At 38.6% G+C, this 27,738-nt stretch overlaps 1 protein-coding gene across 1 annotated transcript; it reads right to left on the reverse strand.

The window, feature by feature from the left end:
• Positions 1 to 152: 152 nt before the first annotated feature.
• LOC143857864 (sequence-specific DNA binding transcription factor) lies at positions 153 to 27,738 on the reverse strand. The gene is made up of 5 exons (XM_077368385.1): positions 27,492 to 27,738; positions 21,517 to 21,646; positions 17,932 to 18,132; positions 13,900 to 14,067; positions 153 to 855 (listed from the first exon to the last, which is right to left on the reverse strand). Exons 1-5 carry the CDS (start codon positions 27,623 to 27,625, stop codon positions 418 to 420), a joined length of 1,071 nt encoding a protein of 356 aa, XP_077224500.1. The 5' UTR covers positions 27,626 to 27,738; the 3' UTR covers positions 153 to 417.

Here is a 27,738-nt window from a genome sequence, read left to right on the forward strand (position 1 = left end):
ATGTTGGGATAGCTTGATTTTTGTTAAATTAAAATGCTTAGCTAATTCCAATTTTTGTATTCTTCCTTTGTTAATTGTTCTCTAATAGCACTTGCTCTAGAAAATGGCAGCTAGAACGCGTTGTTCCCATAAAAAAACAAGTGTTCCTATAGTACCAGTAGAACTAGATACATCCGTACCATATTATTTAAAAGCAGTACAATGATAATATACATGCATACATACACTATATTCTCTGCTGCAAATCTCCTACAATACCATTCATGTTCACATGTCTTACAAATATTATAATATCATTCACACACAATATTACATCTTACTGATATTTAAAACAGTTTGTTTAACTTTAAAACTCCTGTGAAAACTCTTTCATGCCAATTTTTCACTCACCTCAAAACCCTCCAATTCCTACTCACATCAAAATGAATAGTCCTTCAAATCAGTCTTCAGATCACTAACTTCAATATCAGCTAGGCATTCATCTGGGCTAAGAGGAGGGAGCTGCCGTGTCTTGCGCCTCAGATTATGCTTGTGCCACTCGCTTTTGAAGTGATCCCTATACTGTTTAGGGTCCCCCACAACTGCATTGCATGTGGTACACTTGTTCTTCTTTTCCTGATCTTGGGCACTATCATTTCCTGCAGAGATGGTCTCTTTCTGTAATTTTTTGCTCAGTTGGAGCACACTAGACTCCTTGGCAGGAACTGATGGAGTTGCATCATCAAAATTTTCATAGTGATCAACTTGAGTGTCCCCTTCCACATGCACTGAAACTGCAAGTATTTCTAACCTTCCCTGCAAATTCCTCACCAAGGCATCGCAATCCCTGAGAAGAACGGGTTCCATTTCACAGACCTACAGAGCATTTAGATTAAGTAGAAGTTTCAGTAGTAGAAATATAAAATATCGTGGTTTAGTCAAACAATAATGCATTAAGTTGTGTTGCAACATAATTTATTTAAAACCAAGATTCTGAGATCATAGAATGTAAAAGGACAAAAGTGCACATTATTTAACAGAAGTCATGGATGTGTGATTTATTTCTTGGTTTTAGCATTTTCAGGCAAGGTGGCATGTTTTTTCAGGTTCGTTGATAAATTCCGTTTTTTTTTTTTTTTAAGTCATGGATGTGATGGTCTATTCACATCATTTGTAATGAAGACCAATGGGTACTTTTGGTTGTTTCATGTTTTAGATGATTTTCAAAGCATCATTTCACATCTGTTCTATAGGGAGATTCATCATATGAAGAATGTCATGGCACATGTCCAAGATTACTTTGACTTTGTTAAACATTATATTAAAGGGCGCATGCTGAGAAAGTGATGCAGTGAAGATGAACGAAAAATAGATCAAGGAATTCAGCTTACAAATCAAGAAATCAAAGAAAAAAAAACTCAAAGAGAAGAAGAATGTACTCCAATTTTATTCAAAATAAGGGTATAAAATCAATAATCATCAAAACTAATCTCAAACCATAACATTAGGTTGCATTAATAGTAGCAACACTTAATTTTTTTTTTGAATGATTATAGTAGCAACACTTGTAGGCAAAACAAACCCTAAATCAAAATGAATTTTTGCAAGAAAATAATGAAAATGCAAAGCATGCTAAATTTAACTTCCTTAATTATTACTCTTATGTTGTTCTGTGCATCTCAAGAGAGAAACCTTCGATCGATGGGCACGCCCCTCTATCGATGAATTGAGTCATTGATCGATCCACGCGATCTTCAGCTGTAGTAAAACGTGGACTCTGTAAACCTTTGACAGGTTTCTTCTTGGCATGATCCAAAGTGTTTATACAGTCTTGTGCTACCTGAGTTGCATCATCCTTCTCTCTCTCTCTCTCTCTCTCTCTCTCAAGTTAAAGTCTTATTCTTCCAATGAATCGCCATGGTACGGAGCTAAATGCTTGACGTTGAATGTATCATGAGTAAGTATATTGCTTGGAAGCTTCATTCGGTATGCATTTTCGTTGATTTTTGCAAGTATTCCACAAGGACCAGAGGACATAGCTTGCTATATTCGCCACTTGGAAAACAATATTTGGTGAGGATGTCCCAAACAAAGTCCCAACTTCAACACCATCATCCGACGATGCCTATCTCTGTATGAATTTTATACTTCTTTGTGGCACGCTCCAAGTGATCACGAGCGTAAGAATAAAACTAATGAGAATTAGCAATGACCTCTTTTGCCTTGCAATGTGCATGCTTCATGTTTGATAATGGAGCAAGATCAAGGGCAGTTTTAGGATTCTCAATCCGAAGACCACTTAAAATGGACATGAATTCAGCTTCATATAACGCATGATCCCACATCTTAGCATTGCTCCCAACATGGCAAAAAAGCAAGTTGCCGAGGATATGATTGACTACTTCCATTTGTCAATCAGTTTGTAGAGTAGGATAGACACTACTAAGAGAGGTTATTACCAAGCTTCCAAAGGACCCGACAATGAAGGGTTAAAGAACCTGGAAAGACCAAAAGAAATGACCAACCACTCATACAATCCTTCTCTCGTCTTGAAGGTTGGTCTTTCATCCATCTCACGATCTCAATCATATATGGTGATAACCACTTTTCACATCAAGTTTGGAGAAAATTGTAACACCCGAAAGCGGTTTAACATATCATACAACTGTGGAGTCAGAAACCAATATTTCACTGTGATCATGTTAATTGCCTGGCTAGATACACACATCGGCCAAGAACCATCTTTCTTAGGAGTTAATAACGCTGATACAACACACGGACTCAAACTCTTGTCTGTAATCTCGTTCCAACAATTCATTCACTTGCCAACACTATCATGCTTTCTTGCGTTCATAGTGACGGTGATTTAGTAAATGTGCATTGTGTAATCTCGATCCATATTTTCTCCTCATTCCTGCATACTAAGTGTGTTTTAGTGTTGGTGCCCCATCACGAACTCTTACAATGCATAGAAAATGCGGTCTGGGAAGCAAGGTCAGAAGGTAAAAGATCGTCGGAGATTACCGAGTATGATAGGTGTTCTTCAATATATTAACTTCACTAGACCTGATATTACTTGTGAGGTAAATCAGATGTGAACGCACATACATGATACTATAGAAGTGCGTCTACAAGTGGCGAATACGATTCTGAGGTACATATTTGCAATCTCATTCGGATTGCAAATCCCCAAATCCAACACATGAGAAGATCAGCAAATGAAGCTGCTGACTCTCTGGCAAAACAGGGAGTGGAATTGACAGAAGTACATGTCATGGAAAATGTATTATCTCAGCCTTGAAGAGACCAGGGTGTCATCTGACTTTAGGCCTTTTTGGCTATGGGGACTTTTTTATTGGCAAATAATTCTACGTAATCATGCCTTTGGGGTAGTCGGAGTGTTACTATGGGATGGTGATGCAATGTATTCTCGTGTAGGGATTTTGATGTCTCTACTCAAAATGGGGAATCTCGATTCTCCGAAAATCGATTCGAAAACGGGAATCTTCTCGATTCCCTGATTTTTGGGAATCCCATTTCGGAAACGTGGGAAAAACAATTCCCACTCTGAGAGAAATTCGTTTCCCAAAAATGAGTCAAAATCTATGAAAGCTAAGGGACTTGGTGGCCGCGGTGATCTCCTTCTCTGGCGAATGTCGGGCGGAAGGTAAGCGTCTCGAAGAGATTCGGAGGTGGGTGGTAACGGACTGGGAGTTCTTCTCCGTCGGGTCGTAGTTGCTTGGTCTACTCTTCTATATCTCTCCATTGTAGACTCGAACTCTTCCCTTTCCGATCCTGTTACGGAAGTTTCCGAAGCCGAGGTTTCTACGGTGTATACCTCCGGTTCATCTTATTCCTCTTCTGTTCCTTCAGTTTCTTCTTCTTCAGTATATTCCGCTTCGGAGTCATTATCCATTTCTGCATCTTCGTGGGTATCGGAATCGGAATCCGGTGGAGGTATTCTGTCAACTGGTCTGCACATTTTTCTGTAAGGTGGAGGTTTTTTAGGGCGGTCTGTATGTGAGCGGTGTGGATTTCTGTTACTAAGGATGGAGGAATTTGTCAAGAGAATGAACTCAAATGGGCTCGAGCGGAATCTGGATCGGTTCGCATTCCAACCCCGTTCCTGGAGAAACAAACGGTATACCTCGGCAAATGAGGTCCTCGCTGGGAGGAAAATCCATCCGGAGGTCTGGAAAGTTAAACGGAGTAAAAGAGATGAGAGATTGGTTCGGGTGGCACAACGTAGAAAAGATAGCAACTTAGGGGATTGGAAATGTTCCAAATGCAAGTTTAACAACTTTCGAAGACGGGTGGAATGTTACAGGTGCCTCAAAGTCTGGTCAGGTTTTGACATAGACATGCCCTCTTCCTATGCAAAAGTCTCCCCGGTTATCTCTTCCAAGGCAAAGTTACCAGGATCCAAGCCTAAGGCACTGGCAAGTACAAAGAAGCCCAAGTGCTTCAGGGTTTTTTCCAACGTAGAGCATATTGAAGAGGAAGCCGGTAACTGTGCTGATGAGCCAAAAGACAATGCGGCTTCAGAATTCGTTCCAGAAGAAGTTTGGGCGGAATCAATCAACCTCGAGGCCCAGTTCAGTACTGTGAACACTCTATGGGGAAGGGCTAAAGGAGGTATTAATCTCGAAGTAGAGGAGATTCAGAGGTGGCTGGACAGCACTTCAGATAACACCAGAAGTCTACAGGTTTACAAGGTGGCTAATAGGGAGTTTGCAATTACATCCTCCCTCATCCTCATGCTGGACACATATAAGGAACAATGGGCAACGGTGAACGATAGTCCTTTCGAAAGGTTATCTGCGTGGAAGGATCGATTCACAGGGAAGTTCTTATCTTCGTGGTGGATGATTAAAGGCTTGCCTCCTCATGCGTGGTCGGTGGTGAATTTCAGAAAAGTAGGATGCAGAATCGGGTGGGTGTTAGCGACAGACGGGTCTTGCGAACAAGGGCACGGGTATACGGCAGCTTTGATCTTATTAATGGTATCTGCCTCCGCTCCAGAAGTCATCAAACTGCCAGTGTATATAGACGAATCTATATTCTGGGTGGCGATAGAACGTTGTTCTTCTCGCCCAGGGCTAGAGGATGTTCGTGAATCGGAGGAAACGACAGAGTTGTTCTTCCAATCGTCGTCTGGTTCGTCGGAGGCTTGCCGGAGCAGAGTTGTCTTGCCGGAGAAGAGGAGTGTGCAGTATAGCAAGCCAGGTGTAAATCTACTTCCTTGCGCCTCTTCCTATTATAGTAGGCTAGGGGACGTGTCCTCTGTACGTGGAAATAGCCTAAGCTATAAAGGGATAATAGGCGGCGATTCAACATTTGAAAAGATGGCCATGCAGCGGGTTTGCATGGAAGAAACTCCATGGTCTCCTGTACGACGCTCGTCAGAGGCAGATATCTCGAAAGCAGTGGAGTCGCTTATCCCTTTGTCCAGCATCATAGATCTTCAGCCATTGGTTGAGCCTTTTATGCAATTGAATCCTCTGCCGCCAGCAGTGCAATCTTCGGTGATGGGCCCATCCTCGCAGAAGCTTTTTTCTCCTATCCAGTCTATCTGTGGATCTGGCCATCCATCCATTCCTTTTGAATCCTCTCCGTTGAGAAGGCAGGTGGATCCTTGAGGGGTGGATCTTTTTAACCTGAGTTGTCTAAAGGCCCAAAGCCCACGTGATTTGATGGATTTTATGGATATATCGGTCCATGGGCTCTCTATCGACCATCAGATCTGTCTTGAAAGGGCGGAAGTTTCCCATAGTCACTTGTTAGTTCCTTCTTTCTATTCTCCCTCGCTTCTAGTCAATTGGTCTGTGCAAGCCAAGGGTTTTTCGTCCTGCCTCTCACATAGTAAGGGGACCCGAGGAGAAGTTGGGAGGTTGGGCAAACTTAATATTATCTCTAACCTTCTGGACGAGTTCGCAGAAGTCTCTAAGGGAGCATGTAACTTCGAGGTGGAAGATCCGGGCGATGTTGTTGTGCAAAAGGGTAAGTAAGGCCAGTTACTGTTGCAAAGTGGGGAGGGGATAGTGGATCTTCCTTCTTCAACTGAATCTTCCGTTAGTTGCGGGCAGCCGGCTTGGCGGGAGGGCATTGGAGGGGAGGATCTTAGGGTCCACGAAGACTTTATTGGGTCCGAAAACAGGAGTAATGACTTGGCGGTGGTTATTTCTCCGGAGGTTGATCCAGAACCCATATCCTGGGTGGATCCTAAAGATCAGATTTTGGAGGTTTTTGTAAACCACATCATATCTACAAGCAGGGCTTTGGGTGTATCTTACTCCGGATCGGAGGATCAATTAATTGAGCTATTCAGGGATGCAGAGGGCAGAGAGTTAGATCATCGCAGGTTCTCCGACCCTTCCAGCTTAGAGGGGATTAAGAAGATGTTCAGGGAACTGGCGAAACTTAAATCTGACGTGAATTATGAAGGGTCTCCCGGCAATACCACTAAATCTTCAAGTAGGAAAAACCGTAGAAGAGGAAGTACAAGGGGTCCGTTACCTATCCAATCGGTATGTCCATGAAGATAATTTCTTGGAACGTAAACGGGTTGGGGTCTTTGGAAAAACAGGCCCAAGTTAAAGCAGTTGTAAAAGTGAATAAACCAATGATAGTCTGTATTCAAGAAACAAAGTTGGAGGGGGTGAATCGGTCTCTCATCAAGAGCTTAGGCGCGAATGCGAATTGGGACTTCATGGCCTTGGACGCCATTGGAGCTGCAGGGGGAGTTTTAGTGATGTGGGATCAATCAAGGTGGGAAGTGCAAGATTCTTGGCTAGGCAAGTTTTCAGTTTCAACCGTTTTGAGGCAAGTGGGGGAACCTATCTGGGTAACTTTTACAGGCATTTACGGTCCAACCTTGAGGCATGACAAGGTCAAGTTATGGGAAGAATTATCCGTAGTCAGGAATAAGTGGAATCACCCGTGGTGTTTGGGGGGGGGGGGTGGGGGGGATTTTAATGAAGTGAGATGGGTGGAAGAAAGAAAGGGGTGTAGCAGATCCAATCAGTATATGGGTGACTTTTCAGATTTCATAGCCAGGCATGAATTAATTGATATTCCGTTATCAGGGGCTAAATTTACGTGGTCTAGAAACTCTAGGAAGAGTCGGATTGATCGGTTTTTGTTCTGTCCAGAGTGGTTATCCATATTTCCGAACTCCTTTCAAAAGGCTCTTATTCACTCGGTCTCGGATCACTGCCCCTTATTGCTGGATCCGTGTCTGAGTTCTTGGGGTCCCTCCCCTTTTAGATTCGACTTGCCTTGGCTGGAAATTCCTAAGATGGTGGAGTTGATGGGGGAATGGTGGGTTTCTCACCAGGCAGACGGGGCGGCGGATGTTGTTATAGGGGAAAAGCTCCGAACGGTTAAAAAGAAACTCAAAGACTGGAACTCTAATCGTCTGGGGGAACGGTCAGGTAGGAAATTGTGGTTATCGGATCGCATTCGAGAGATCTCTCTTTGGCGGATGAGGAGGGGATCGCTACAGAGGAAAAGCTGACAGAGTTGGGTCTCCACAAGGATGAACATAAACATCTTCTATTACAAGAGGAAATATCGTGGCGTCAGGAATCAAGAGCAGTATGGTTAAAGGAGAGGGACAAAAACATAGCATATTTTCACAGCATCGCTAGTGCGAGGAGGCGAAACAATCATATAGCGGCTATTGAGGTAGACAGTGTCTCATCATTCAATCGGGGTGTCATCACCAAGGAAATACTGGATTTCTTTAAGCCTTTATATTCCTCGGAAGATATTGTGAGACCGGTATTAGACAACGTGCAATTTAAGGTCCTAGATGAGCAGAGCATGAGTGTGCTGGAATGGCCTTTCTCGGATGAAGAGGTAGAGGCTGGCGTTTTTTCGATGGATCGCGACAAAGCTCCTGGACCGGATGGTTTCTGTCTGGCTTTCTTCCAATCTTGCTGGGAGTTTGTTAAAGGAGACATCTTTTCTTTTTTCAAGGCATTCTTCGAAGGGATGGTGCTGGATAGAGGTACGGGAGCGTTGTTCATAGCTCTGGTGCCAAAAATTAAAGGAGCTGTGAAGGTCTCCGATTTTCGTCCAATTAGTCTAGTTGGTTGTCTATATAAAGTTCTGTCTAAAATTTTGGCTGACAGACTAAAGGTGGTTCTCCCCTCCATTATCTCGTTGAATTAGTGTGCTTTTGTAAGCCAGAGGCAGATTTTGGATTGCTCTCTGGTGGCCAATGAGACGGTGGATTGGATGATCAAGTCGGGATCTGCGGGGGTTGTATGCAAACTCGACATGGAAAAAGCGTATGATAGAGTTGAATGGCAGTGTTTGGACCATTTCCTTGGTAAAATGGGGTTTGGGAATCGCTGGAGAGGGTGGATACAGAGTTGCGTATCGTCGGCTTGGTTCTCCGTCCTTATTAATGGCTCTCCTAAAGGCTTTTTTCGATCGTCTCGAGGCTTGCGGCAAGGGGACCCTTTATCTCCTTTCCTGTTCGTTATCGTTGCTGAAGTTTTGAGTCTCTTAATGGAGAAAGGCAAAATCGTGGGTCTAGTTGAAGGTATCCAATGCGGTCCGAGCGGGCTAGCTGTGTCTCACTTGCAATTTGCAGACGATACTCTTTTATTCAGCTCTCCCCAGTTATCTAAAATAATGAATCTTAAGGCAGTTTTGAGGTGTTACGAAGTCATCACGGGTCAAAGATCGAACTTCTCAAAATCCAGACTGTATGCCGTGAATGTGGGGGAGGAGGAAGCAAGGTGTTTGGCGAATCTAATGGGTTGTTGTTTGGATAAGTTCCCTTCTTCTTATCTTGGCCTCCCTCTGGGAGGTGGCAGACCGAAAATAGGATCGTGGGCGCCCATTGTGGAAAGAATTGAAAGGAGACTAGACACATGAAAAAGGAATTTGGTATCAAAAGGAGGTAGATTGACCTTGATTAAAGCAGTGCTGTCGAATCTTCCTATTTACCAATTATCATTATTCAGGTGCCCTGTTTCTATTGCAAAGCGAATTGAACTAATTCAGCGGAGGTTTTTGTGGGGCGGATCTACAGGAAAAAAGAGTTTCTCCTTGGTATCCTAGGAAGATGTATGCAAGCCGGTACGCGGCGGAGGTTTGGGAATCCGTAAAATTAACCAGGTAAATGCCGCCCTTTTGGGGAAATGGCTATGGAGGTTCGGCGAAGAGCAGTCTCAGTTATGGGCGAAAGTCATAGGCAGTAAATATGGAGCAGACGTGGGTAATTGGAGATCCCTAAATCGATTTAGGAAACCAGGAGTGACTCTGTGGAGGGATATTTTGCGTTTGAGTCAATCTTTCGACCGCGGCATCAGATATAGAGTATACTCGGGGGATAGAATCTCTTTTTGGAATATGGCCTGGTGCTCTGTCATCCCTTTAAAAGACATGTTCCCTGATTTATATATAGTAGCCAGGGACAAACAAGCTTTAGTCAGAGATTGCTTCGAGTTCCGGGCCAATAAGGTGATATGGAAGCCGTGTTTCCGCAGAAATTTCTTTGACAGGGAATCGCTCTCGTTGGTCTCTTTTCTTCAGGTCTTAGAAGCCAACTACATTAGTTCTTCGGGGGCCGATAAAAGGATCTGGATGTGGGAATCATCGGGTTACTTCTCGGTTAAATCTTTTTACAAAGGAATGTATCCGTGTGCAGTAAATCGGTCTGTGATAAAAGTGTGGTAGATGAAGGTTCCTCCTAGAATTTGTTTTTTCGGGTGGACGGCGATTCTCGGCCGTATTCAAACGGTAGACTTTTTGAGGGACAGGAATATGATCATAGTCAATCATTGTGCCATGTGTATCGAAGACGGAGAATCCGCAGCGCATTTATTTATACATTGCCAAGTCGCTCGTGAGGTATGGGGAAGGGTCCTGGCAAGATTCGGCATTGAGTGGGTATTTCCTTCCCAACTGAAGGATCTTTTTGAGGGGTGGGCTTTTTCTCCATGGAAGTCAAAAGGCAAGGTATTGTGGTCAATTTCACTAATGGCTACGCTGTGGGTTTTATGGTCGGAAAGGAACAATAGGCTTTTCGATGGGCGATCAAATTCTCCCTATTTCTTATATATCAAGGAAGTTGTCTTTTCGATTTCATGGGCAAGGGCGCTGCCGATGTTCAAATTTATTTCGGCTTTCGACTTGTGGGCGGGTTGGAAAGTGGTATGCAACAGCCATGTCTCCGTTCCTAGAATCTCTCAGCAATGGGTCAAACCTCCTGTAGGTTTTTCTAAGCTGAATTTTGACGGATCAAGCTTGGGTAACCCCGGTCCAGCAGGGATCGGGGGCGTATTAAGGAATTCAGAGGGGGAGGTTGTGAAGGCTTTTTCTGGGCCTATAGGAGTCGCTGATTCTACCGAAGCCGAAGTCAGAGCTGCGTATCAAGGATTCTTGATGCTAGGAAGCGAGAGGTTAGCGAACACCATGGTGGAAGGAGACTCTGTCAACGTTATAAGGTGGCTTAAGGGTTCGGTCTCTCCTCCTTGGAGATTTCTTCGTATTTTTGACGAAATAAAGGACTTATCGGCCGGATGCTCGGTAGACTTCCTGCATGTGAGGAGATCAGCCAATGAAATCGCTAATAGGTTGGCTAAAGCGGGGGTGGTCAAGCAGTCTCTGGAACTTTTCGATTATCTTCCCCCCTAATTGCTTATTGCAGTTTCGTTCTTTTTCTTTTCCTTCAGTTTGTAAGTTTGGCCCAGTGGGGCGCGGGAGGGTTTTTTCGGTTCTCCCTTTTAATATAATCAGTTACCATTCAAAAAAAAAAAAAAAATTCGATTCCCACTCTATGGGAAATGCGTATCCCACTCTATCGGAAGTGCGTTTCCTATCTACCCTCCTTGTCTCTTGCTAGTTCTCTTCTTAGTATTTACATGTAAAGTCATTTAAGTACTTAAGATTTACATGTAAATAAGGGAATAACCCCCATTTGAATCTATTAAAAATAGTTTCAAGACCCAAATCTAAAAGGATAAAAAGTCAACTTTTGTTCCAATACCCATCATAGATAAAATAAAGAATGTGGGAGTTGCATATCAAATAGCAAAATGAAAAGCAAATGGAGGCAATAATGAAAAGACGAAGTTCAAAAATTGGCTTACAAAATAACGCATCTTCAAGGTGATGACCCATTATCTCTCAATAACCCTAGACAAATACTTTGTACTAAATAGGTTTTTTTTTTTTTTTGAATGGTAACTTCTCTACTGAATAGTTACAACTTATTGATGGAAGAGACAGGGACAGCTATGACGCACAAATACTTATAATGCACATAAAGAAGTAAAGACTAAAGAACTATGATGGATAAGAGGGATCACCTAATACCAATCTTCCATTGCCTAAACATTCCAGTTGTTCAATACATTTTGAATGGTTTCGTGCATACCTCTGGTTGAAAATAAACTACAAAAATTGACATACCTTATGGGATAAAAATGTTACAGATCAATCGAATTGTCAAAAACTTATTGGTACAAAATTCGAAAAAACGGGTTGGGTCAAAATCTTAACTTCCAAATGATTAGGTACTTTTCCAATTTTAAAAATTCATAAATTCTATCATGTCCTAACATTATTAAATCTCAAAAGTTCGGTAAAATAAATCTCATAATTTGGTTTCTAAATTTTTTTCTTCTTGTCAGGCACTGGTCAACAGACTGGTCAACACAGGCATTTTAGCTGATAGTGATTTTCCTTTAAGTAAATGTTGGATCTTTTAATAAAAGTATTTTTTTAAATATTTGGTGCATATAATTATTTTTTACATTTTTTAGTAATTTTTTATTTTGTTTTTAATTTTTTAAAATATTTAACTATTAAATTTTTTTTCCGACTCTTCACCCTTCCCGCTTCCCACCTTCCTGAGAGGCCTTCGCTTCCCGCCTTCCTGAGAGGCCTTTGCTTCCCGCTTCCCGCTTTGGCAACCTTGGGTGGGATGCATCTTCGCCTGATGTATTTCGGTTGATACAATAGGAATAAAATTGTGTTACCTTTAAAAAAAAGAGGAAATACGGGTTTGGCCGGTATAGTCGGAGTCCTAAGAGATGAAAGGGGATTAGTCAAATGGGCCTTCTCTGGCCCCATTGGAGTGTCCGACTAAAGTGAGACGGAGGCACGTGCGGTTCGTCAAGGAATCAACCTTTCGGAGGGAGAGGATTTACATATTGGTGGTAGAAGGGGACTCACTCAATGTAATCCATTGGTTAAGTGGATCCCATGTTTTCCAGTGGAGATTTGCAGAGATTTTTGAGGAGATAAAAGACATTTTAGGTAATTCGACTATTTCCTTTCACCATATCAGGAGATCGGTCAATGGAGTGGAGGAAAGGCTTGCCAGGAATGGATTGCGCTTGTTGGCCCTGGAGCAGTTTGACTTTCCTCCGCCTTGAGTTCTCTGGCCTCTCTTATATGCTATCTTTATATCTTCCTGTATCTTTCTCTAGAAAACTAGAACTTGTACTTGACCATCCTGGTCCCTCTATTTGAATGAAACTTCGACCATTCAAAAAGAAAAAAAGGGAGGAACTATGAGAAGTGGTTTATTCTGTGAGGTGCCAGGATAGTAGTTGTACAGTTGCAAAATGTTGAGATGCCGAATGGGTAGGATAACTAGACACTTGATGTTCTAACACTGGATATTGTGTTATTGTAATGGCTGTTTAGCTTAATGGAGTAGAAAGAAACAAAAGAATGCTGCCAGGTCCGGTGCAGACGTTGACTACAGGGCCATGGACTCCATCACTGCAAAGTTTATATAGATTAATCATCTACTTCAGGACTAATGCATTTACTTTTCATTCGGACAATCATGGTGCCATATGTATGCTCCCCATTAATGCGAGTTCGAATCCCCCTGGGCTTACCTGATGCGCGTGGTTTACGGGTGCTTGTCCCGCCCTGAAAATTGGGGTGGGGATACCCTATGTCCCAATGTCACCAAAAAAAAAAGAATCATCTCTTCCACACAAGGACATACACGCAGAGTTGGATGATCACTGTGTTCATGAAGAATCACAGGAGAGATCAACCCAGCACAAATCCCAAGTGAAGAAGTTGTAGATGTTTTCAAATAGGGATTAACATTTGAACGCCATGCCAACTTGATTGACAAGCTGAAAAAAGTTACAAGGAACATTTTAGCTTGAGGGGGGGGCCTTAAAGTATTCGTGTATTGGGATGGCATGCTTGTAATTTCCAAATAGTGGAATACTTGTGATTCCCATGAATAGGTTTAGTATGTATGATAAGTAATGGGCAGTGATAAATCAAACCCCATATATCTTAAATTGACCCCCATATAGGGCAGAGAGAGAGAGAGAGAGAGAGAGAGAGAGAGAGAGAGGGAGGGAGAGATATGGGGGTCGATTTCAGATATTCGGGGGTCGATTTATCACTGCCCTAAGTAATACATCATTACATTATGAATGAATAGAAAGGCTCGCCCATGTCTTGCGAGCTTCTCATCTTCTCCATTGTCTTTCTTTTTTTTTTTTTTTTTTGGATAAATCCATTGTCTTTCTTCTTATTGCAAGAAATCTTTTCAATATCTATAAATATACATCGAGTTCGCACTGAATTCTCATACATAATACAAAGACCCTGTGTATAGAGTGGGCCTTCCATTCATCTAAATATTTAAACTTTTTCCACATTGTACTTTACTGAAATTTTTTAAAATGGAGGAATCAAGTCAAATTGTTGGACCTGAAAAGTTGAATCTCCTCACAAATGTAAGCCTTTGAGTTTTGTTTGTACAAACACTTAGCCATAAGGAAATTATCGTATTGATAATAAATAGATATTGTCATTTAGTTGTCAACTCAGTTCCTAATCACTGATTAAAATATAGGGAACTTGGGCCACACTTGCCTCTTAACAAATTGAATGAAGTGCTAGGAATACGAAACTTACCATGGACAGCTGATTTCCAGATTCCTCCTTGGAAATTATGCTAGCATTCCAGGCATTTAGCTTCTCCATAAGAGAAGAAAATTGACTCTCAGGTACAATTAGCCGTAGTCTCATTGGTGACCGTTTTATAGGAAAGTGCTTCTGAAGTTCATGGATAACTTCCAGAGCCTGTATCAGAGGCCACAACAGAACAAGCAACAATGTCACAGCAGTATCAAGCATATAAAGGTCAGGTAAAAATTGTAGAGCTTAAATTATTTTGATCGAAGGTCGAATTTTTAATCAAATCTCTGTGATTATGGATATCAGGAAGAACAAATGGTTTTGTTCACGATACTAAAATCCCTGGCAATATCCAGTAAAGCGGAAAAAATATAAAGAAATAGTTTACTACAGGAGCTTGACGAAAAGTAGGATAACCAAGAGTAGTTAAATTGGTACTGCAAAATGTATGAAAAGCCTCGCATTCCTGGGTCCTATTTTTTTTTACTATTTGGGAAAATACTGCTATCATGTTTCCACGAGCTCAAACTCTACATTGTTAATTCATATTATCTTAAGTTCTTAACTATTCAGGCTGGATATCAAAATTCAGAACTTATTGAAGAGCACCAAATTATGTCCTACTCTTCTTCTACCGGCTACGGAAGATGAATTGTGGAATTTATGAAAACATTCAATGAAATATGATATCTTTATTGAAATAAAAAACATAGAGCAGAATATGTGAACACTAAAATCAGAAGAGGAAGAAACCATTGAATAACATGTGAACTCAACTATTACAAGATAAGAACTACTGATTAGTTAGTAGTGATTAATTCAAAACTAGCACATACGAAAATGCATGGAATGAATGTGAGGATTAGTAGATAAATTAAGAAAGAATAAGGTTATCAGCACATTTTAATGCCCCTGTTAAGGTTTCATGTGATCTAGATTGATCACATGCAAATCATGAAAGCTTCACATAAGACATGGGTAGTGTGGACGCCTAGCCTCATGAACTGAGTGGGTTCTCCTCTTCTCTTCTCTATGAAATCTCTCCTCTCTTTCATAAACTTTTCAGATTCTTTACATGGTATCTGAGCTATGAGACCAAGGATCAAAGAAATGACCTTCCAATTTTAAAGAACAAGGCAACCAAGGATTCAAGCAAGAAACTAACCTTTATTTCTTCAATAACTTTTCTTCCTCTACCTTTCTCTGCTATTGGAGTCAAGGATCTTACCTTCACCACTATTGGAGTCATGCATCGAGGATCTTACCTCCTCCACTATTAGAGTCGTTTACTTTCACATGCTAACTGATTTTACCTTCTCCACTATCGGAGTCATTGAGATCTTATAGATCCCATAATCTTCATCTTAAGCCAATAGAACCCTAATCTTCTTCCTTTCTCATTTAAAACCTAATATTTTCATTGAAATCTCTAAAAAATAAAAAATCCCAAAGCCCTCCATTCGAAAACAATAAACAATCTCACAAAACTGGAATCTTTTCACCTAAACATCTCGAAAACCCAAAAACCCAAATGCCCCATTAGAAAACCCTAAACCCTACATCCCACCATTCGAATACCCAAATTCCTTCTCCCACGTTTTTCTCCTTCAAAAACCTAGCTTATCAACCATTGCCCTTTAGAAAACCCTGTACTCTAATTCCTACTATCCAAAACTTCAAAACACTTATTCACATCCCTCAAAATTCCTAAAACCCTAGTTTGAACAATCTGAAACCTAGGGCTGCAACTTGGGTCGGGTCGGGTCAGGTCGTTAAGCTTTTGCTAATAAAATGAATTGGAATCAACCCGAAAACGACCCAATTTTACGGTAAAAGCGCAGCCCAAATTCCCAAAAATTGACTCCCGTTGCATCCCTACAGAAAACCCCCATTCCAATCTCACAACATTCAAAAGCCCAAAACCCTAATTCTAATTCTCAAAACACCAAACCTTATTTCCTCCCATTCTAACTTTGAAATGCTATTTATTTTTTAAGAAAATCCTACATTCAACGTCCCACCATTCATACACCCAAAACCCACCATTTAATCAGTTGCAATTTCTACTTTTTCAAAATCTTACTTTTCCTCACTTGTCGATTTGATAGCTTTTTCAATCCCATAACCCTGCTTTAATCATTTCCATTCGAAATTCCAATCCCCTTGAAACCATTTCATTCCCACTGTTATTAGGGTTGTAGAGAGTGAGATCATAATAAAATTCCCAGCCCCACGAATCACAAAATATTTATTAATGTAATAATGTCCACTCTAGTAAGAGCAACCAATGCATTAGGTTTAGGGTTTAGATTGTCACAAAAACTAACATATTGGTTGTTCTTAGTAGACATTATTACATTAATAAATATTTTGAGTCATTCAAAAAAATACTAGCACAACGGTAGTTGGCCAGATTTTTTATGATATCCTACAAGTGAATGAGCACCAGAACAAATATTAGTAAAACAAAAGAAAAAATCACCACTACAAACAAAAACACAAATTTGGAGATAAATGGTAAAAATGGTATAAAAAGGGATTTTTGTCTAAAAGACCCTAGTCTGCAAATATTTCCCAATTAGTCATTAAAGATTATGAAATGGCCAAAATTTTAACTTTTTGAAAAATATGCCCTAAATACTACATTCAATATTTGTAGAAAAAATGTGTGCTTCAATCACTTCTAAAATCATGATTTTTTTGCGGAAAAGAAACTATCATTAGTATTTCTCAAATTAAAAACTACTGCAGTTTCATACAGATACAAAACAAAAGATAAGGAGCCAAAAAATGTAGAGCTTTTAGAGTTTAGGCATCCTCGGAGGGCATTTTGGTCATGATAAGGTTTATTATATTTAATGTATGTTAATATAATTAGTGTTTTGGGACTAGTTGAAATTTTTTTAAGTTGAATTTTTTGGCTAAATAATGATTCTTGATGAGTAACCAGTATATATTTTACAGATTAGGCATTTTATGCACCTCGTGAAATGTAGATAGCCACGATCACTTCTAAAAAAAGGGAAGCATCTTTACAGGAAATGAATTACAAATTATACGTTAAGGGAAGCACAATTTTTGCTATTTTTCAAGCTGTTCCATAAAGAAGAAAATATATTTGAAAAACAAGCCTATAGACCTATTTTTCTTTGTCACTAAATAACATGACACCTGAAAATTTCAAAAAATAGTAAATTAAGTTCATTCACATAATAAAATGACAATAACATAAACATAGCTTGGCCACATAGTAAGCATAGACCTGTACAATATAATATCATGAAAGAGCTATCAATAATTGAAGGACGCATAAGAAAAATGCTAGGAAACAAAAAGCAATTGCAGAAGTAGCATAATGCTTTCTTGAAACGAAAGTTTATCGTTTCATTACATTTATATGCATTCTTGAAAAACAGAGTTTTCTTAGGCATCAACATTGTTACAAAATACTAAGTAAGTTCATTTAATTAATCAAAGGATGCTAACATATAAGCATAGCTTGGGCACGTAATAAGCTTAGACCAGTCCAATATAATATCACGAAAGAGCTATCAATAATTAACAAAAAAAAGATTTCTTGAACCGAAAATTTCTCTAAGAGCTATCAATAATTAAAAAAAAGATTTCTTGAACCGAAACTTTCTCTTTTGAATATATGTATATGCATTCTTGGAAACTGAAAACAGAGTTTTCTTAGGCATCAACTGTGTTACAACCATGGATTTAAATTTCGGTTTCGGTTTCGCCCTTGGCCGAAACTGAAATTTAGGTCGAAATCCCGAATAATAAAAAAAACATTATTTTATTAATTCCTAAATTTTGGTCGAAATTACGAAAATTTTGGAATAATAATATTTAAAAACAAAAATCAATTTTTCGAGAAATTGTCGAAATTCAAAAATTCGGCCAAAATTTGGGATTTCGCAAAATTTCAGTGTCGGTCCCAACCGAAATCTGAAATTTCGGATTTTGGACGAAATTTAAAACCATGGTTAGAACCTATAAAATGTACAATGCGAAGCGGCTGACCTGTTTCTTTGAGCTATTATGTGGATCTACTGCAAAATGGATTTCATGCATAAGCCGCTCAATCATACTAATAGTATATGGACGTTGAGTTTCTGGATTGATAGTTTTCTGCATAACTATTGTTGCAATATCCCGAAACTGATTCGACAACTGAGACTCCCTTTCTTTCCCTGCAACTTGGAGTTCTCCTTTATCCAAAATCTGATAAGAAATTTTGTCGATCAGTTTAACATATAAGTGCATTGTGCAATGTATATTATTAAATTAAGTTCAGAATATGAAATTTGCGAGTCACATTCTCTACATAGATCTAATAGGGTGGAAGCACCACAGCGAAGTAGCAAATCTAGATGTAAACAGTCAATAAACAATCATACTAGGCCATCATAGTAACTCTGTTCTCTTACCTGTTTCAGCAGGAAAATATTTTTACAGTCCATTAAATAACAGACTATAAATTCCCAAAACATGTCACAATCATGGTTTGAAATTTCGGTTTCGGCTAAAATTTCGGACTTATCCGAAACCGAAATTTCAGCCGAAATCCCGAAATTTCGGGCGAAATTATGTACACGCTCACAAAATCCAGGATTTTTTGGACGAAATCTCGATCGAAATTACCGAAATTTCGTTCGAAATTCTTTAACGCATTAAAATAAAATATTATTATTTTAATTTCAATTTCGATGAAATTCCTGAAATTTCTGAAATTTAGAACGAAATTTCAGAAAATTTGAATTTCGGTTTCAGTACGTTTCGGTCCTCACCGAAATCTGAAATTTCAGTCCGAATTTTCGGATTTCGGTAAAAATTTAAAACCATGGTCACAATTACTTCCTAAATAATATCAGTACCATCTAGAGATTTTAAAGTAAATGGATTGTCCTGTAACTTAATGCAATTGGGTGAGAAGTGACTCATGTATTGCAGAGAAGTTCTTTGGAGACTTCAACAATTTATGTTATATACAAGAGTGTCGATGGTATCATTGTAGGAGGTAGGGTTTAGATATTTCACTAGAGGCAAACAATGTAACCGACCGAAACTTGAACTATGAATATCTCTAGCCATCTTACAATGCAAAAATAAGTGGTCCACCGATTCCCCAGCCTCCATGCATAGAGCACAGTGGTCGACAATCAACATCTTTCTAGCTCTCAAAAAATCAACCGTCTGAATTCTTTCAAGGACAGCAGCCCAGCTGAAAAAACTAACCCTTGGAGAAGCTTGGATGGCCCCCACTTTGGCCACTTTGGAAAGCACAGCACAAGATAAAACATTGAAGTAAATGACTTCACATAGAATTGCCTTCACGCTTATTTCTAATTTGGATGGAGGTAGGGATTTTAACGGAATCTTAACGGAATCAATGGATGACCGGAAAAATGGAACAAGCCTCCTATTAGTAGGTTTAAGCTCATCTTTTTATGGAAACATCTGTGAGTTGATAGTGAGGAGCCGATTAAGAGTATAGAAGGACACTCATAGGAGAAGTTATTCTTATTCCAATGGGAAACTAATTATGGAAAATGCAAATCCAGGTGGTGAAGCTCATGAAATAGAAGCGGAAGTTAGAGTGGTGAGAGATTGAGAATATTGGTGGTTTTGAGTTGGACCATGGAATGGAATGGAGGCGACCCGTTGCTAGCGATAAAGTGATTAAAGAAGTTCACCCATCCCCCTTGGTGCCATTCAAACATATTTAGGAAAATGGAGGAACTATCAAAGACTTTTCTCTTTCCTGACATTCATAGCGAAGGGGACTCTCAATCAGACAAATTAGCCAATTATAATGTTTTTATACAGGCCTAATATCTAGACATTAGATGCCATCTTTGTAATTTTTTTTGTTACCCCTCTTGCTGTTTGGGCCCTCTTTAGGCTTTGAAAACAATCTATCAATACTTTTCCATTCTAAATGTATTTAAATGTTCCAAAAAAAATTAAAAAAAAAATGAATGCATTTCATCGCGTATAGTGGTCAAAAATTAAGTTTCAGATCTGAAAATTAAGAAACATCTATAACTCAAGAAACAGAAAAAGCTACTTGTCATGGGTCTAAAACACTCTTTCCCCGCGCTAGTGCGGCACCTGTGCAATGCTCCAACGTTATCTGAAGACAAGCGACCTGGCCTAGTGCAAAGAAACTAACACAAGGAAGGACACGTGCCACTTACAATCAGGCATAAAGAGAAACTTTGAAAGAAAGCCAATATTGAACAATGGAAATGCTCATAAAACTCTGAGGCTGATCCCGAAATGAAGAGCTCGCAAGTCTCACCTGTTTATAGGCCTTTCGGCTGTTATACATCTAGCAAACATTGTGCCATGTCACAGCAATCTAATGATCTAGAGAATTTTCTAGAAGATTCTGCGTTCTCTAAAGTCTTATGCATTCTATCGCATTATTCAGTACAGTTGTGCACAAAGGAAACCCTGGAATGTTCCAAGTAAAAAATACTCATGACTTCGATAGAATCTTCCAAGTAACCTTACAACTCTAGGTTTCTCTAGAATGTTCTAAAAAGCACAAGTCTGCCAGGCTTGCTCAGAATAGAACATTTTTTTGCGCAGAAAACCTGGCTCATAAAAGTGAATCAAAGTGGAGTTGTCGAGGGCGGAAGTGGAGTTGTTTGATTTTCTTCCTCCTTGACTCCCGCATCTTTTGGGGTCTTTGTATCTTTCTTGCCCTAGTGAGATTGTTTCTTTGTTGTTTCTTTTTACTCTTCATCCCTTGTAAAAGACCTCCTCGGTCTTTTCTTTGAATGAAATTTATTCTTACCATTCAAAAAAAAAAAAGTAGATCAAAGTGGAGCAACTCTCAGTTCGAAAAATGCTACTTTCAGAACCACAACGACCCGGTTCTAATAATTTCATTGACTTTAGTCCAAAGATAACTGACAAGAACAACAATGACCACAAATTAAATGAGACTGCCTCAAAATCAAAATGTGAAGCATCAAAACCAAGTTAACATTAACTGGGGAGGTAGCCTGAATCCTTACAGAATTTGTTGCATTATAAATAGCCATGAAAAGTAAATCAAGAGTCACTAAAAAAAAACATGTCAAGTCTGGTCGTATATCACAAATGTCGTTCTCGGGAATTTCTCACAAGGGGGAAATCTTGGGATATATATATATATATATATATATATATATATATATATATATATATATATATATATATATATATAATTTTTTTTTTTGGGGCTTATGTCGGGAAAAAACAGTACAAATAAAATTATTTTAAAAATATATAAACATATTAAATTTAAGAAAAAAAATTAAAATAATCACAATTTTATCGGGATATATTTTATGATAAAAATGAAAATATTGCCATATTTTTAAAATCTCGGGATTAGTTCAGGATTTTGTCAGTTTATCAAAATGTCCCGATAAAAACGCGAGATTTTATAAATATCGGAGACATTTGAGACATAGGTCCGGTCTTATCAAAACTAGTGATTGGATATTCAAATGTCTACTATCTGGAGGCACTACATGTAACAACCAGCACATGGTAACACAAATTTCAAATTTAGCACATTCAGGTATTAGATAGTAGAGTAATCCAACTGACCTCCAAGCATATCTTTGAATGGTCATCAGTCCCAAAGGCCAGTATCAATTCCTTCGATTTTGCAAGAACTCCTTTTGAAACATTTAAATAAACTGTCTGTGACTGCAATACTTCATCCAGATCCTTCTCTCTATGTCAAAATTTGAAAAACAGAAGTTTAGTACTTTTTCATTTAATAATTAATAGTTTCACCATCAATACAAAATAATTAAACGAAAAAGAAAATTACAGACCTCAAAATTCCACATAAAATGAACCTCAGATGTATCTTATGAAAGAAATCCTTCTAAGAATCTCAGCTTACCCAAATGTGTTCCAAGTCCAACAGTATTGGCACAAATATACAACATATTTTATGCAAGTGTTTTAGACCTTCTAGAATAAAACTTCCGCTTCAGGAAGTCCAAGCCCCCCTCCCTCCTCACACACACACGAACACTGCGCTGTGTGACCACCACAACATCAATACCATTTTTTCATGACAACAAAGAGCTTTTTATAAAATGAAAAGCATACCCCTACTTTTTAGTACACATGACAACATTAGGGTAGCTGTTTGAGACAATCCCAAAGCATGTCTTCATCTCATTTTTCTAAAGGTAACATAAGGTAGTGAGAGCTTCTTTAAAAAAAATAATGCAGACAAGTAAAAGAAATGCATCCTTATAGACTAAAATAGAAAGGCAATTGCCTGAAGGACCAAAAAAAAATGTTTCTGAGTAACAATGAGACAAGCATAGCCGGAAAAAAAAAAGAACCCCCTTCAAAGTTGAGATGTATCTAAAGCCCAATGCGTTGTAACAGAGTTAGAGGGTGCCATGTGTTTATTTCTCATTAAAGGAGAGCAGACCGGTAGTTATACCCATCTCCCGTCTTGCTATGTGTCATTAGGTAGTTATACTCATCTCCCATATTCTCTTGCCAAGTGTCATCCAGGTAGTTATACCAATCTCTCTTCCTCTCTTCCCATGTGTCACCCATATAGCGCTCTCTCTCTCTTAAATGAAGGTTCTCTGCACATTATTTTGGCCATGAATAATGGAATGAATATAAGAATTGAAACTTGTGAAAGTGGAAGTAATCCCCGCCCCTCCCGGATCGTGGGTCGGATGCCCTAGATCCATCTTTGGAGTGATTCATTGGAGCCCAACGGTGCGATGCCCTAGTATCTACCCGTTTCCTAAGCAAGATCATATTGTTCTCTCTTTATTATCCTTCATGTATCATTTGTAAGTTATAGACCATATGATATTCAAGGAAGAAATGCACCACAACCAACTACCTTCACATGAAGGATGCTATTTCTACACAAGCCCCTACCTGCACAAACTAGGTATAGGGAGGAGATACACATCTCTTTCTCATGCCACTAGGTCAACAGCAATTTAAGATGAACAATATTGCATTTTTATGTATTGCAACATAGAACTAGTGTTTATTACTTTAGGGAGGGAAAGGGAGAATTCACGAGATAAAATAGTAACATGAGTATACTTGACTCCAAATGTATTGTGAATTCCACTTCTTACTTGTTCCAGGAAATGGTCACATTCACCAATTCAAGCGCATTCAACTTATTTACACGTGATGTGTATGACAGCCCAGATAGAAAAGTCCTTATGGCGCTGCAAATGGCCATGACATCAATAACAATATTTGCTCCCTGGTACACTTTCAAGTTAAAGTACGGGAAGGCCCAGAATGTTAGCCACTGAAATTTCTGAAATGCCTCTGTATCCAACTTTGTTTAAACAGCATTTTATATCAACATTTGCACACCCTTCATCTGGCTCAAGCCAAGTATAACTCTTCAAGGGTATAAGCTTCAACGCCGACTTCTTCTCTTCAGAACAATTCTCTTGTATTTGTCATTGATGTTTTCTTTTATAGTGCAAGATTTCTTTCTTTCTGTATATGCCAAATAGCAGTGATGAAATGCAAGACATATTATAGAAGAAATTCATCCATTACCAATTAATTCCTCCATAAATCAGTCATAAAGGCTTGAATTTTTTTTCCTCTTCACCAGAGAATGTGCATGAATAGAATCAAACCCAAGATATGGAGCACAAGAAAAAAGAGATGATTGCCATTTCAAAAAAAAGAAAAAAGAGATGATTACTACTTGCCCTTTTCTTGCAATTAGAGAGTGCACCACAACCACAAGTCTATTTGCATACATACTTGGTAAGGTTGACTCCCCAATGTCAGCAAACTCAAATGGCAAATCGTTGACTCGGCCAAATCCAATATAATCACCAATCAGTACCACTCGGGTAGGCACCTAGGCAATCAAATCAGGGCCTACTACTTGGAGCTTAGCAACATGTCCAACTGGTACTGGGAAGTCACCCAAAGGTTTAGACAACAACCTAGGCTATTGGCAAGTTGTCTAAGTGATTGATTAAGAGCCTAGACAACTCGACCCACATTGCTAAGAGACGTGATTGCCCCAAGGTCCTTTTCTCCTATCAAAGAGGAAAAAAGCCTCACATAATTCACTCCTCAAATCCTCATGCTTCTAACCCACAATGCATATTTCCAACCTACAAATTGATAAATTGTGTAGGCAGTCATTTGTGTATAAAAAACCTCATAAATTTTTTATACAAATTTCTCTAAGAGAGGCCCATTTAGATATGCCTATACAGAAGTTTGGGGGCGTTAGTCTCACCCAAAGCAGCTTCTCGTACAATTTTTTCGTTTTTTTTTTGAGTTCAATGGGGCTAAAATTTAGTGGCACATACTAAATACTCCAAAATATCCTACATTATATGTTGAGTGGGACAAAAATTAAGCCCCAAATAATAAATATTTTCATACTTAAATAATATACACCAAATGTTGCCAAATAATGGGTATTTTTATACTTAAATAATTACACCATATGTCGAGTGGGGCTAAACTTAAACCCACATTAAAATATCTTACACAATATGTTGAGATTACATTAACTTCTATATGATTTAGAGGGGCTAAAATTTAACCTCACACACTAAAAATTCCATCTAAAATTTCAATAGATTGAGTGGTGCAAAATTTTTGCCTCTCACACTATAAACTTCAAAGAAACTAGCCATAAACTAAGTGGGGCAAAAACTTAGTCCCACACATCAAAAATCCCACACAAATGTAAAAACAAATTGAGCAGTGTTCATCTATAGACCAACACATGTAAAAGGTCCAACTCACTAAATTTCAAACGAATACCAGGAACCCATACACAGTCGACTGAGATGGTTGGGCTAGAATATAGCCCCACCGAGCCTTTCAAATTCCATAATTGAGAAGGCGGGAGTTGTTTTGAATAACTTCCTAACCTCCCCCTTGATTTCAGAAAACCTTATGGAGAAAATTGAATATTTTACAATTGTCCCTTGTGTGGTAAAATAACTATAAAAACAAGGAATTGGCAAGGAGAATTAAAAAATGTGGATCATGCTCAGAACATATAAATCTACCCAAGTAACAAATAAAAAATCACATGGCAAACAAAAATGGAAAATAATTTTTTTAATAGAAAGGAAGGATAAACAAAGATCCACATCTTGATAGATCTAGCCTCGTAAAGTATAAACCAATCAAACAATACATAAAACAGATAAATCGGCCATTAAAAGATGGATTAATTAGGAACATAAAAATAAAAATACAAAAAATTATGGAAATGGCATAAATAATCACCCAAATCTCATCAAATCATATCCAAAACATGCATAGTCAATGAATCAAGCATGTTTTTGATATATCGCAAGTAATCCAAAAAATAAAAAAATGAAAAGAAGCAAGCATTTTGTCTTGAATGGAAAAATATACAAATTTCATGAATTCAGCTCCAATCCATCTACTCACACTTCAATCTAATGGATTTAGTTCTAGAATTGTCATATAACCATTACTATGTGAGAACACAACACAACAAGGCAAAAAAAGGTAAAAATGAGGTTCAGGTTGCATCTTTACAGTTTACACCCTTCCACAGGATTAATATGGCCAACTTGCTGTCCAGATCTTGACAAAGTTGATCATGTGAATATACGCTTCATATAATGTGAGGAGAAATGTCAATTTTTATATTGATATCAGTATGTTTAGGACTTAAAGTCACATACTGATAGGGGTGCAACTCGGGTTGGGTTGGGTCGGATTGAGGCCAACCCGACCCGACCCAAGGAACCCTTTTTTCCAACCCGAACCCATCCTGATTTCCAGCCTGATGAGGTTTGACCCAACGCGATCCGAGGAACACTTTTTCCAACCCGAACCCCCAGCCCAACCCCACGAACCCGAACCGAACTCAACCCTACCCGACTTTTTTTCGGGTTGAACCCGACCCGAGTTGCACCTCTACATGCAAATAGACAAGAGTTGTTGTCAGACCTGAACCATAAAAACCACTTTCTGAATTGAGTTCAAGTTTTGAAAATTTAATCTTGAGGTTTAACACAGATGAATAGCACATAAGAAGTTGCGAAGATAAACCTGTGCACATTCCTAATTCAGTGTCACTATCATAAAATTACTGTAGTCCAAAATTGTAAACTAATAAATGAATGTCAATTTATAGGACTCTTAAGCGCACCAATTACAAGACACAATTTGACCAAGAAGTATACAATGAAGTCATGAACCTTCAAATGTAAAAAAAAGACAAAATTAAATTAAAAAAAAAAAAACTACACATAGGAAAAACGAGGAAAAAGAAAATCACATAATTGTCAAGAGACTGTGTGGAAGGGTAAAATTTTAATGACAATTTAAATACAGTCCATATCGGGTAAAAAGCTAGCATGCGCAATTTTCTTAATATCCACTTTTGTTATCATTGAAACTATCTTGCTTAGTATGAACTTGAGAATGCAACCCATAAGGAAATTTTGAATTCATAGAATTCTTTTGGCCACCCACTAAAATATTCAAAATTCACTTAAGATCTAAGTAACAGAGAATACAGGAAGGCTAATTAGCTTGAAAATGTAAAATTTTAAATATTAATTGTAATAACAATAAGTAGTTGAACAAGTGATGAATAGGAAAATCAGGTAAAAAATCCCAAAATCAGTGAAACCATCACAAATGGAGTGTAAGTGCAAAAACTCAACGTCGTGACTAATCATGGTTAGGAATTCAATATGCCGGATTTTCCTATTCAATTGTTTCTTCCATTGTCCAAAATTGCAAACCAAATGAATTATTTATTAGAGAACCAATAGACAGACTCAAAATTTACATATGGAACAAAGAATCAAGGAGAGCTGAAACACCCAAAAGAGAATTTTCAAAAGTATTGATTATTAATAAAATAACCATGCAAGGAAAATCAAGTACTGAATTCATGCTTGATGGCAATGTAATCATACTCCATCATGGCCAATGATTAAATAAACCCAAAAATTGTGTCTTTAAGCACAAAGGAGGAATGACCCTTCCCTCGAAGTGGGAGGCTGATCTTTCCTCTAAGAAGATCAATCATGTTGCAAACCGATTTGGGTTCGTAACAGTTACAAAATACCTCGAGCGAATCAGCGTAAAAACAAAACGTTAATTTTGAGTCCAATAGTCAGTTATGGACTCAAAATCAATTCTTAAAATCCAAAACAAATAAAACCAACTCAAGTTAATGGCATGGTCAACAAAAACCATGGACAGTGAAGACCTAGAAATCAAAAATTTTAGCTAATAACAATCTAAATACACCCCATATAGGGCAAAAAGTTAGCATGCCCAGTTTTCTTAATAGTCATTTTTTCTCATCATTGAAACTACCTTGCCTAGTCTAAAAGACTAAAACTATTAATAATTGACTAAACCCAAAATTCTCAAATCATTGAAAAACTCCCCTCTGTTTTTACAAACCCAAAAACCCCAAAAGCAAATCAGTCATAAACAAATCCACAAAGAAAGAAAATAAACAAATTACATAAAACCCAACAAAAAACATGGGCAAAACAAATCAAAAGAATATGAGAGCTTACACTCCAGAACGCCATGACAGGACCTTGTTCTTGTAACAGGCAATCTCAAATCGGATTCCATGCTTCTTAAGACGAACAACAGCCACGTTTGTCAATCTCTTCTGCCCTATGGGCTGAACAATTGTTTTTGACATCTCCTTCTTCAAAACCCTTTACCTCTTTCTTTGATTCGATGGAGATTTATATCTTCTAAAACGGAATTTGAGAGGGGGGGAGTGGGCTCGAAAAAAATCTTGGAAAGTGATAT

This window comes from Tasmannia lanceolata, unplaced genomic scaffold (assembly GCF_043159265.1).
Source record: "Tasmannia lanceolata isolate RefF3 unplaced genomic scaffold, GAP_Taslan_0.1 ptg000025l, whole genome shotgun sequence".
Taxonomy (NCBI): domain Eukaryota; kingdom Viridiplantae; phylum Streptophyta; class Magnoliopsida; order Canellales; family Winteraceae; genus Tasmannia; species Tasmannia lanceolata.

What these genes read in the sequence shown, in the direction of transcription:
- LOC143857864 (XM_077368385.1), bottom strand. Translation starts at nt 27,625, where the DNA reads ATGTCAAAAACAATTGTTCAGCCCATAGGGCAGAAGAGATTGACAAAC. An exon ending in CTGTCATGGCGTTCTGGAGT is followed by an intron (nt 21,647 to 27,491) that starts GTAAGCTCTCAT and finishes ATTTTGACATAG; the next exon opens with AGAGAAGGATCTGGATGAAG. An exon ending in CTGGAAATCAGCTGTCCATG is followed by an intron (nt 856 to 13,899) that starts GTAAGTTTCGTA and finishes AATGCTCTGTAG; the next exon opens with GTCTGTGAAATGGAACCCGT.